This window comes from Tupaia chinensis, unplaced genomic scaffold (genome assembly GCF_000334495.1).
Source record: "Tupaia chinensis unplaced genomic scaffold, TupChi_1.0 Scaffold139234_1, whole genome shotgun sequence".
NCBI classification, from domain to species: Eukaryota; Metazoa; Chordata; class Mammalia; order Scandentia; family Tupaiidae; genus Tupaia; species Tupaia belangeri.
This window is the reverse complement of record NW_006199123.1, coordinates 443,112-455,701: the sequence shown is the minus strand read 5'-3', so window position 1 is coordinate 455,701 and position 12,590 is coordinate 443,112. Positions and strand designations below refer to the sequence as shown.

General features: G+C 37.5%; 1 protein-coding gene across 1 annotated transcript; it reads left to right on the top strand.

The window, feature by feature from the left end:
* On the top strand, positions 1 to 2,065 carry LOC106736362 (armadillo repeat-containing X-linked protein 3; the record flags this gene model as incomplete). Its single annotated transcript, XM_014592989.2, is given in 1 exon segment — positions 1 to 2,065. A coding segment is annotated over 1 exon segment (373 nt), but the record flags the coding sequence as incomplete, so codon positions are not given.
* Positions 2,066 to 12,590: the final 10,525 nt, after the last annotated feature.

The following is a 12,590-nucleotide window of genomic DNA, read 5'->3' as shown; positions in this document are numbered from 1 at the left end:
TGAAGAAACCAAACTTCAGGTTTTGAAACTCCTTTTGAATTTGGCTGAAAATCCAGCCATGCCTAGAGAACTGCTCAGGGCCCAAGTGCCATCGACACTGGGTTCCCTCTTTAATAAGAAGGAGAACAAAGAGGTTATTCTTAAACTTCTGGTCATATTTGAGAATGTAAATGACAATTTTACATGGGAAGAAAATGAACCTATTCAAAATCAATTCGGTGACGGTTCACTTTTTTTCTTTTTAAAAGAATTTCAAGTGTGTGCTGATAAGGTTCTGGGAATAGAAAGTCACCATGATTTTTTGGTGAAAGTAAAAGTTGGAAAATTCGTGGCCAAACTGGCCGAACATATGTTCCCAAAGAACCAGGAATAACTTGATTTTGTAGTTTAGAAGCAACATATATTGTAAACTATTCCTTTTCTCCACCTTGTTTATATGGTAAAGGAATCCTTTCACCTGCCAATTTTGAATAACGAATATCATATCATCAACGCGGATATTTAACTGAGTTGGTCTTCAGGTTTAAGCTGGATGAATGAATATCACTACTTGTTCTGAAAATGTGTTTGTTGCTTTTTATCTCGCTGCCTAGATTTAAATATTTTTACTATTTCCTCTGCGTATGTGACAGTGAACCAATTCATCTTAAGTAAGCTCCCTTGTGTCATTTGCATTGATTTCATTTGTGTATCATCAATAAAGTTGTGTATTAATGTTGTAAAGAAAAAAAGAAAGAAGAAAAAAGGCATTATCCTTGTCCTTTGGTTTATAATCTAGTTGGAGAGATAAGAAACATACAAACCAAAAGATAACTGAGAATATCTGGAGCATACACTCATTGTCAGATATGTACTCTCTGAGAACAGAGGAGGCAAAGGCTTCTGTGAGAAATGAAGTCAGCTGAAATTTTCATGAAGGAGGTGGCCATTGTAAATGAGACCTGATGGGGTAGGATAGTTAGGGCATTCCAGGAGACAGAATGGGGAATGGTGTGAAAAAGGCACTGAGGTAGGACCCCTCTTTCTGTGAAAATCAGGAGACCAGTCTGCTTAGAGTGGAGAGTGGGAGTAAATAAATTTAGAACATTGGGGGAAGCCATTTGTGGAAAGCTATTTGAACATGATTCCTATAACCACTGAGAGCTACTACATAGTCTTGACTAGAAAATAATCGGGATCCATATAAAAGTCCCTCTTGCTTTACTACTGTGCAGTGTTGAGGATGTGGCAAAATGGACCCTTTCAGCCCTGATGGTGGCCATTTGATAATGGGTATTATAAGCCTTAAACTGTGTAAATCCTTCCTCTTAAGGAAGTAATTGAATAATTGGCCAAAGATTGTACCTACAAAACTGTTGATCTCAGCACTAAGGTAGTAAGAATTGGAAACAACTTAAGTGTCTAGCACACTGGATTGGCTAAATAAATTAAAGAATGTTCACACACACAATAAATATGCTGATGGAAATTGTATTACTAGGAAAAGATAATCATCTTCCATTATTAAGTGAGAAAGGTATTGTATATAGCAACATCCAAAATGTTCAATTTTGAGGATAAGAAAATATATGTTTAAAAAAGACATTAAAACTCCAACATTAGAAAGACCCAAAAAGGAACAGTAGTTATCTTTGGGTGGGAGGATAATGAGTGATCTTTACTTTTTTACTTTTTATTTATATGTTCTTATTTATCTAAAATGAATATTAATTGTTAAGAAATTTTTGAAAAAGAAAAGTGTTGAAATTGAAACAGGTAATTAATTGGTGCATGTAGAGTTAAAAAATTATTTCAGTTAAAATCAAGGTGAGTTGAAGTTTCCTCTCTGCAATGACAGATGAATGATGAAGATGGAGTTTATCATGTGAATTAAATGTGGTAACATATGCAAAGCCGTAATAATCTGGCACATATTAGTTAAGTAGGGAAAATGAGCAGCTTTGATTACTTATAATGCAGGTTTGATAGGTTTTTGGTTGACTTTTGTTTTGCTGGGGCATTCTGCCATATTTCAGTGCCATTTAATAAATAATAATAACAATAAATGTTAACCTTTATTAAGTGACTACTGTGTAGAGTTCTGTCATTCCTGCAAGGCAAGGCAACTATTAAACTAGTTTCTCAAAGTAATAGGGTTTTCTTTCTTTTCTAAGGACTCAAAGTGTTTCCTCATCCAAAATAATAATAGTAGTTATCTTTGGATGGAAAGATATTGAATGAGATTTAATTTTTTTTTTTTTTTTTTTTTTTTTTTTTTTTTACTTTTTGCCTATGTTTTTCTATTTATCTAAAGTGAATATTGATTTTTAGGACATTTTTGAAAAAGAAGTTTATGAGATTGTGATCTCACAGGAGATCATGTCTGAGGAAAGAGTTATGATTTGGTTTTAACCCCAAGTGTACCCCAATGTTGTCTGTAGTAGACAAAAACAAAATACAGGAACTGGTTAACTTTAAGTTGTTGAATGTGGTGACCTTACTAATTCATGCACATATTGGGACTCATTTGACACCTTTATTTTTTTTTGAGAGGTTTTTGCTATAGGGTGTGTGTGCTCACCAGAAAAACAGAGAGAGAGACAGAGAGACAGAAAGCGAGAAATCACCCCCCAGGGGGATGGCCATGCCACAATCCCTTCTCCTTCATTCTCCTCTCAGGATCTTGGGCACACACGCACATGTGCCCAGTGTGAGTTTAAGCCCCTGGGTCTGGGACTTGAACTGTGGTCGACTACATGGAAGTCCAGCGACATAGCCATTATGCCAACTGCTGGTCCCTCATTTGACACCTTTTTAAAGAGCAGAATGAGGGAAAATATAACCTACATTTTTCTTGCCTTTATTATTAGATAAGAGAAAAAGATTTGGGAGTAAGGAGGGTGAGTCCATTTTTTTTTATTTTTTTGGAGAGGTTTTTGCTATAGGGCGTGTGTGCTCACCAGACAGAGTGAGATAGACAGAAAGCGAGAAATCACCCCCCCAGGGGGGATGGCCACGCCACAATCCCTTCTCCTCCATTCTCCTCTCAGGATCTTGGGCACGCATGGACATGCGCCCGGCATGAGTTTTAAGCCACCGGGTCCGGGACGCAAACTGCAGTCTACTACATGGGAGTCCAGCGACATAGCCATTATGCTAACTGCTGGTTCCCATTTTAATGTACCTGTATGACGTTCAGATGAGAGCACCCTATTATCGTTTGACTGTATTGATCTGGCACTCAGAGGAGATGACTGAGTTGCAAATAAGGATGAGAGAGCCATCAGAAGATGGATAGATGGTCATTGAGGACATCGGAATGGATGTGACTTGCAGAGAAAAAGTACAGAGCCAGAGGCGGGAAAGCACAGCATGGAAACTGAATGTACACTTCCAGACACTTTTACTACTCATATAATCATATATTCTGTCATAAAATTGGAGTATACTATAGATAAAATTGCAGAGCCTGATTTTTTTTTCCTTCAAAAAACAAAAATAAATATTTATTGGGAACACTTGGAAAAATAGAGTTGGTGAATGCAAACTTGTTTCCTGACCCAGAAAGGTAGCTTGAACATGTAAAAAAATTTAGATCCAGCCCTGTTCAATTTGAGGTGTTGAGTAATTGTTATACCTGGGGTAAAAATGAGATTAATGTGAGGAATAAAAATCCACAGTGAGGCATGCAGGAACCTGACTGGCACCCATCTGCTTTTTTCTCCTTGTGTGGTTCCTTCTCATTCTTCTTTCCTCTCTCTCTCTTCCTCCCTCACACTTTTGTCTTTATTCCTCCTTTTGGGAGACTGTTGTTAGCCTCCCTGTGTGTCTATGTGTTTGTCGGGGAAGGGGAGGCGGCATTTGAGTCCCATGACACCATGCCTGCATTCTCCAGTGGGTATTTAATACAGAATAATAATTGTTGCTGTGGTCATGAGGTGACCCCAAGTGTGACTGGGCCCCAGGACTTTCTGGAACCCTAGTTGAACAGAACAGAGACTGAGAAGGAGCCAGTCTTAGCTTGGCGCAGCTGCATATGCTCTGCATGTACATTTGCTGCTCTTGCGCATTTTGGGGAGGGCAGAGTTCTAGGATTGTGGCTGTGGTTGTGGTGGCTCAAGGAGGCAGAGACGAGGTAGTGTCATCTCTTTAGAGAGAATGGCAGCTCCTGGGAAACTGAGGGAACGAGAAACGCAGGGGATATCCTGCTATTTTGGTTTTGTTCTCATCTAACAACTGTAGGATCTGTCTTGCCCAAATGTGTTCAAAGGTGATTTTATAATGATGGAGTTGTGTTCTGTTACAAATTGTCACCCAAAGCATAATATTTCAAGGATCAGGAACGGGATTTTTAATTTTTTTTTATTTCTAGAGTGCATGTGAATGAGAGAGAGAAAGAGAGAGAGAGAGAGAGAGAGAGAGAGAAAGTCCCTCAATGGAACATGGTCCCGCTGCAGTCTATTTTCTATTTATCTATCCTGTCAGGATTTGGGGCATGTACACACACACACCTGTCATGTCTTTTGAGTCACTGGGTCCAGGACTCAAACCATAGATGACGGGGCATGTGAAATCTGGTTCACTTAACCACTAGGTCATGGTGCCAGCTCAGGTTTCTGTATTTTTAATTCACATTTTACCTGCCTTTTTTTTTTCAAAATGATCCCACATATAGGTTTAGCAAATGTGTTTCAGGCAAAATTTATATTTATGACTTTTTCAGTTAATTTTTCTGCTAAGTTCTTTTGAAAATGGGCTTTCTAAATAGTTATCATGACTCTTTTCAATGCTATTTTTTTACATTAATTTTATATTGATTCTAAGTTCAATTTTCTCTATTTAAGCTGTGGATCAAGCCAGCCAATGGCATGATGTTTGGGGAAGCTCAATCCCACATGGCTGATTACTATTAGAGTCCTGCACCTGGTGGCTTGAGGAACACACTAGGCAAGTGTGTGTGTGCATGTCCAAAGTTGTGAAAGGAGAAATGGAGAGGGAATTGCAATGTGATTGACATAGTGGGGTGCTTTGTCACTTTCTTCTCCCTTCTTGCCTTTAATCCAGAGCTATCTTCCTGTCATCCAGGGGTCCCTGGTCAACCCTACCTACTTTGAGAGTGTGGTATGAAGAGAATAAGGGATGTTTACTTTTTAGAGCAGTATTCCTCCCTACCTTACCCTCTCCACTGGTGCCCTCTCAGGACTCTGTTAAAGACTTGGGCAATGTGTTTGGGGATGGGTGTGGATGAGGAGAAGGAAAAGTGAAGGAAGAAAGACTTACTGGGGGCTAACTTTATCCTCACAGATTCACACACATATAATTCAATCCACCATGACCATAATAGTGGTCCGTGTCACTCTCTGACCCTGTGGACCATTATTTTAAAAAATGAAAGAGTAGGTGTAATACAAACCTCTGATCTGTGTTTGAACATAGAACTTCCTTGTTTATTGAGCATTTCTCAGTTTGTAGAAGACATGAGATGTTATCATATGAGGTGGGATTTCCTTTTAAAATAAAAAAATAGTATTATAATTTGTTACTGCAGGAAGTATACTTATCAAGCAGACCAGATTCTTAGTGTTTTCTTCTCAGAACATTCTCTCCCCATGATCAATTTACATGCGAAATCAACTTATCACAGAAGGTTGTTTATGTAGTGCTCAGGGAACTTAGCCAACTTAGTTAGATGTTGGTGCCCTCAAATTAGGAGAACCTGGTATATCCATCTCTGCTACTGGAATTGACTTGTTGCTGAAATTCAATACTCATATTCAAGAGTTACAGCACATTTCTTTCTGGACAAAATTGTAAGTTTTGTCTGTCTAGGTACATCTTTGGTAGAGACAGAACATCAGTGAGTGATATTTTTATGACTATTAAGACAATATGATCAAATTGGCTACAGAGTTTGAGAGGTATATACTCTGTTTTTAGAAATATGATTCATTCTTTTTAAAATTTCATTTTATTTTTAATTGGCAAATAAGAGTTTATATTTATGGGGTACAATGTGATGTTATGACACATCTATACATTTTGGAATTATTAAAACAGGTTTATTAATGTGTGTATCACCTCACATAGCAATTCTTTGTGATGAGAACATTTAAAATATACTCTTTTAGCAATTTTTTTTTTTTTGGAGAGGTTTTTCACTATAGGGCGCGTGCACTCGCCAGACAGACAGAGAGAGACATAGAGACAGAAAGCGAGAAATCACTCCCCAGGGGGGATGGTCACGCCGCAATCCCTTTTCCTCCATTCTCCTCTTGGGATCTTGGGCATGCATGCACACGTGCCCGGCGTGAGTTCTAAGCCACCAGGTCTGGGACGTGAACCGCGATCGACTACGTGGGAGTCCAACGGCATAGCCATTATGCTAACTGCTGGTTCCCTCTTTTAGCAATTTTGAAATATATGTTATTACTGACTATAGTTGTGCAGCTGTGCAGTAGGTTACTAGAAGTTATTTCTCTTTTCTAACTGAAAATTTGTACCCTTTGACTAAAATCTTCCCTTTTCCTGTCTATCTCCCCACCTCTAACTTCTGTTAGGCACCATTCTACTCTCTTTTGCTGTGAATTCTGCTTTCTTAGGTTATGCACGTAAATGAGATCATGTGGTATTTGTCTTTCTGTGTCTGACTTATTTCACTTAGTCCTCTAGATTGATCCATGTTGCCAAAATTGACAGAATTTTTTCTTTTCTTTTTTTTTTAAAGTTGTATAGCATTCTATTGTGTATTGATACTACATTTTCTTTATCCACTTATCCATTCATAGGTACTTAGGTTGTTTCCATATCTTGGCTTTCATCAATAATGGTACAATAAACATGAGAGTGCAGATATCTCTTCAACATGGTGATTTCCTTTTCTTTAGATATATTCCTAGAAGTAAGATTGCTAGGTCATATGGTAGTTCTGTTTCTAGTTTTTTGAAGACCCTCTGTACTGTTTTCCATATTGGCTATACTAATTTACATTCCCACCAACAATGTGCAAATTACACACCTCACCAACAATTATCTTATGTGTTTTTAATACTAAGTGTTCTAACATGTGTGAAGTGATAGCTTATAGTGGTTTTAATTTGGATTACCTGATGATTAGTGATACTGAGCATTTTTTCATAACTCTGTTGACCATTTATATCTCTTTTTTTGAGAAATATCTATTCAATTTCCTTGCTCATTTTTTTAGTTGAGCTATTTGTTCTCTTACTTTTGAGTTGTTTGAGCTCCTTACATATTTTGGATATTAGTCCCTTACCAGATGTATGTTTTGCAAATCTATTATCCCAATCTGTGGGTTGTCTCTTTACTACATTGATTGTTTTCTTTGCTATGCAGATGCTTTTTGATGTGATGGAATTCCATTTTTCTGTTCTTTGCTTTGTTTGCCTGTGCAAGCAAAGGAGGGTCATGTTCAAAAGATTGTTGCCTAGACCAGTGTTATGGAGCTTTTCCCCTATGTTTCTTTTGTGAGATATATACTCTTTAGAGCAGGTGAAGTCTTTAGTATTTACAATGTATTCTCTCCTGCAGCTCCTTACAGAAGGAGAGACTAATATTTTATGAGAAATGTTACCTTGTTATTAAATTTTTAAAAACCTGAGCAAAATTGTCTCCTCTTTAGATATTTTTCCCACATTCTCAGTCTTCTCTTTATAAAAATGTGATTTTTAATTAGGTTCATGCTAATTTTGTGGCCTTCCTTCAGTGTTATACTGAAAATCCAGACCTAATGAAATGGATCCATATAATAAAACTTTTTATTTTTATTTCCTTCCATCATTTAATATAATTTCAAATGGATTTTATTTTTGGTATTAGGACAGATAATAATATAAAAACAAATTTAATAAAACAGGCAATATTTAAATTATTTTATAAATCTTCAATTCTTCCATACTGACTTGGACGTGATTCTTTGTAATCAGTTATTATTTATCATCATCAGTCATTACCTCTTTTTCAGTTGGTCCATATGATCTATACCCCCAAATTGAAAGTGTTAACTTGTGGGATCAGCAGTTGGAGTAATGGCTATGTCACTGGACTGCCACGTAGTCTACTGCGGTGAGTCCTGGATCTGGCTGCTTAAACTCACACTGGGACACCAGGTGTGTGTATGTGTGTGCATGCTCAAGATCCTGAGAGGAGAATTGAGGAGAAGGGATTGTGGCATGGCCATCCCCCCCTGGGGGGTGATTTATTGCTTTCTGTCTGTCTGTCTCTCTCTGTCTTTCTGCCGAGTGCACATGCCCTATAGCAAAAACCTCTTTAAAAAAAAAAAAAGAGAAAGAAAGAAAAAAGAAAATATTAACTTGTTCCAGGTGAATTATGAAAAGTCATTAAATCTGGCTGCTTTTCTTGTAATATGATGGTAAACCTTTATATTATGAGTGTCATAGCTTGTGAATGTTTATAAATATATGCCATATATATATAAAATCACATTTGTTTAGGTGGCTATCGTTATAAATGGGGAAATAGTATGGTATTAATTAGGCCCTGGGATTGTTTTCATTTATTTTTAAACTACTGTTAGCAGTTCCAGGTATATTTGTTTCAACTTAGAAAGAGAAAAATTAACATCTGTAGAGGAAGGCCCTATCATAGCCTCTGCATTGTAGGACAGGATTTTGCATCAGTCTTTTCCTTCATCTCTTCTAGGTTTTAGGTCATGTTTAGTGGGCCTTTTCTACCCTAATATTGTAAGAGTTTTTAGTATTTTCTTCAATCTTTTAAAAAATAATTCTCTGTGTGTTTCTTTTCAATCCTCTGATATGTACTTTTGTGTGTGGTATGTAGTAGAGATGTGCTTTTACTTTCCTCCTAGCTTCAAACATTAAATGTGCCATCTTTTCCTCCATATTTTGGTAGAACTTTTTTACACTCTTAGTCATAGATTATTTAAAAATGCTCTTCTCTGTAAATGGAAACATTATTGTATTTGCTGTCTTTGAGATATGATGCACTGAGCACTATTGGTGAGGTATTTTTGTCACAGAACCTTTTTAAATTAAAGATAGAATTAGTAGTATTAGTTTATGGTACTAGTAGTTTTTTGAACTATAAGTTTGTTATGAAGACATTTAAAACATTAAGCAATAAGTAAAATGTACTTTGGGCTATGAAAATAGTAAAATTTGTTAAGGATAGTCTCAGAGGTGACTTAAACGAGTGTGACAACACTTCATTGAAAGCAATTGTAATGCTATCTTGAGATATACGACAATAAATAATATAGTCAGTATAATTGGAAGTTTGAAAGTCTGCTGGCTAAGCCAGTTTTTCAATAGGATAGTTATATATTATGACATTTGCCTTGGAACTGAATATGAGAAATTGTTTTTTTTTTTTCAGAGGTTTTTGCTATAGGGCACGTGCACTCGCTGGAAAGACAGAGACAGACAGAGAGACAGAAAGTGAGAAATCATCCCCCCAGGGGGGATGGCCATGCCGCAATCCCTTCTCCTCCATTCTCCTCTCGGGATCTTGGGCACGCACACACACATGTGCCCAGCGTGAGTCTAAGCCCCCAGGTCCGGGACTCCAACTGCATGGTTGACCACATGGGAGTCCAGTGACATAGCCATTACACTAACTGCAGGTCCCAGAATTTTTTTTAAAAGAATTATTTATTTACTTTTATTCATTCATTTTATTTTAGTTTGACCAGAGAGATACAGAGAGAGAGAGAAAGAGAGAAAGTGAGATAACAAGCCACCAGGTCTAGGACTCAAACCATGGTCAGCCATGTGGGAATGTCTAGTGCCTTAACCACCACTCCACCTGCTGGTCCCAGAAATTTTTTTTTATTTTTGAAGCACAAAATAAACTGTCTTATCTAGAGGACTTGGACAGTATGGATTAAGACATTTTGGTGGATGCTTATGAGTTAAAGTAATATTTTTATCAGAAAAAGCAGTGAGATTTAAACTGATAAAATATACTTGAGTATAAATACAACAGTATAATTTAAAGATGAAATAAATATCAGGGGGATGTTGAGACTGAAACTAGTGATTAATGAAATCAGTCTATGGATTAGATTGATAGATAGATGATACACCATTCACCAGGAATATGTCTTTTTAAGCAAAAGAAATAAGATAATAATTTTAGTGCATGGGCTCTACGGTGGGATGCTTCTGAAAAACTTGCTGAAATAAAGGAAAGCTATTAGTTTTTTTCATATATCTCTAATGTCTCACCACCTCTGCTAATTTTCTTATTTGACTTTCTAATTTTTAAATAGTCCTTTCTCTTTTAGAAGAGTACAATTGTATCAACTGTAAGTAGAAATTATTTTTAATTTTACACAATTTTATGCTAATTATTTTCTTACCTTATTGCAATAGTTATAATCTCAAAAATACTGTTGACTAAAAATGGAGTTTGTAAGTGACACTGACTTATTTCTGTGTTTAATGGAAATAAGTTTGACATTTCATGGTAGGATGAGGATTGAGGTTTGCTGTTAATAATTGGTAAAAAAATTCTTTCAGTATTTAGGTTTTTCCTTTCTATTCCTATTAATATCTGTTAGTATTAGGAGCTGAATTTTTTTCCAAATGGTTTTTTAATGTCTATTGACAGAGTCTTATACTTTTTCTCCCTCATTTTTAAATATAATCATTCATATATGTGTGATTATTTGATTAGTGTATATATACCCCATTAGTCTATAAGCTTCATGAATACAAAATCTAGTCTGTTTTTCCTATCATTGTATTTTCAGTACCTTGCACTTAATAAAGACTTAATAAATGAATTAATAATTTCTTCATTGTCTGAAATTTTTACATTGCCTGCATTAATTTAATTATTAAATAAAATAAAAATCATTGTATTTAGAACAAACAAAAACATTGATCTTCTGGGCCACTGGTTCTTAACATCTTTGGGGGTCACACTTCCCATTAAGAACATGTTAGTGGGATCAGCAGTTAGCGTAATGGCTATGTCACTGGACTCCCATGTAGTTGACCGCTGTTCGAGTCCCAGATCTGGTGGCTTAAACTCACGCCGGGCGCGTGTGTGTGCGTGTGTGCCCAAGATCCCAAAAGGAGAAAGGAGGAGAAGGGATTGTGGTGTGGCCATCCCCCCTGGGGGGTGATTTCTCGCTTTCTGTCTCTCTGTCTCTCTTTGTCTTTCTGGCAAGCACATGTGCCCTATAGCAAAAACCTCTCCAAAAAAAAAAAAAAGAACATTTTAGTAGTTAAAACTTCTCTCTCCTATAAAAGCCCTTACTCTCACGACACAACCTTGTATATAATTATTAGGGATTTATAGATTTGGTTGGTTGAGAACAACTGATCTAGGTTAATCATTATGGTCCTTGGACACTGGCCTGAGCCTGGTTGTTTGGCTACTAGGGAGCAATGTGACTGGAAGGCAGCAAGGCTAGATGCCTCCTGAGTTCCCTGGAGTTGCAGAGTTTGGGAATGAGAAGCCCACCTGACTGCAACCCTCAGGCCAAGTGGGAGGAAGTAGACAGTGCCCAGGGAGCCTTGCACTCAGGCATTGTGAATCAGGGCAGGGAGGATGAAGATATAAGGGGACTCTCCCCTCTCCCCACTGCCCTCAATCACTTCACTAAGCTATATGGAAACGCTCAGTTGCAGGGGTCTAAGATGGATCTGTTCTGGTTTCTGGTTTCCTCCTATGGCTGAGTTATCCCAGAGGAAATTTGGGGGAGGGAGTCAGAGAAGAGGCCAAAGGCATTTATTTACTCAGATCACTGCCTTGTTCTCACCTGTCCATGTATATTTTTAGAGTGAGCAACAGAGTCAGGTGCCTGAATGCAGAGGATGAGAGGCTCTGGAATGTATATGTGGGTGGAGAAATAGCATCCCTCCCCGCCCCCCCCCACACACACACTGACAGGGCAGGGAGGATTAGACCATTTCTGTTTCTTTCACACCCTCAGCTGCTGGGGCCTCGTTGCTCTTCCCTTTGCCCAGAGCTAACCCTCATTGTTTATAATAATTCAGTCTAAAAACTTATCAAATATCTTAGGATGCTTATAAATATTTCTTGTGTAGAAAAACAACACATTTGTAAAAGTTAATTAAATTAAGGCACTTGCAGAAAGTGACTCCCTCTTAAGTTGAAAATATTTTTTTGTTAGAGAGCTCGTGTGCTTGCCAGAGACAGAGAAAGGGAGAAAAAGTATCTCCCATGGGGAATAGTCGCACCACAATCCCTTTTCCCCCTCTCCATTCCATTGAGATTTTGGGAATGTATGTACATGTACTTGGGATGTTTCTCAAGCTGCCAGGTCTGGGACTTGAACTGCAAAGTCAACCATGTGGGATTTGGCTACCAGGCCACAGAGTCAGCACAGAATTTTTTTAATGGTATTTTCCCCCAGCTGGATTCCTCATTAATTTTTCAATGAAAATAACTTTGTTGCCTTTTTCCTAATCATAAAAATGATTGTGTGCTGATGCTTATTATTATTATTTTTTGGAGAGGTTTTTGCTATAGGGTGTGTGCACTTGCCAGACAGACAGAGAGACAGAGAGACAGAAAGTGAGAAATCACCCCCTGGGGGGATGGCCACGCCACAATCCCTTCTCCTCCATTGTCCTCTTAGG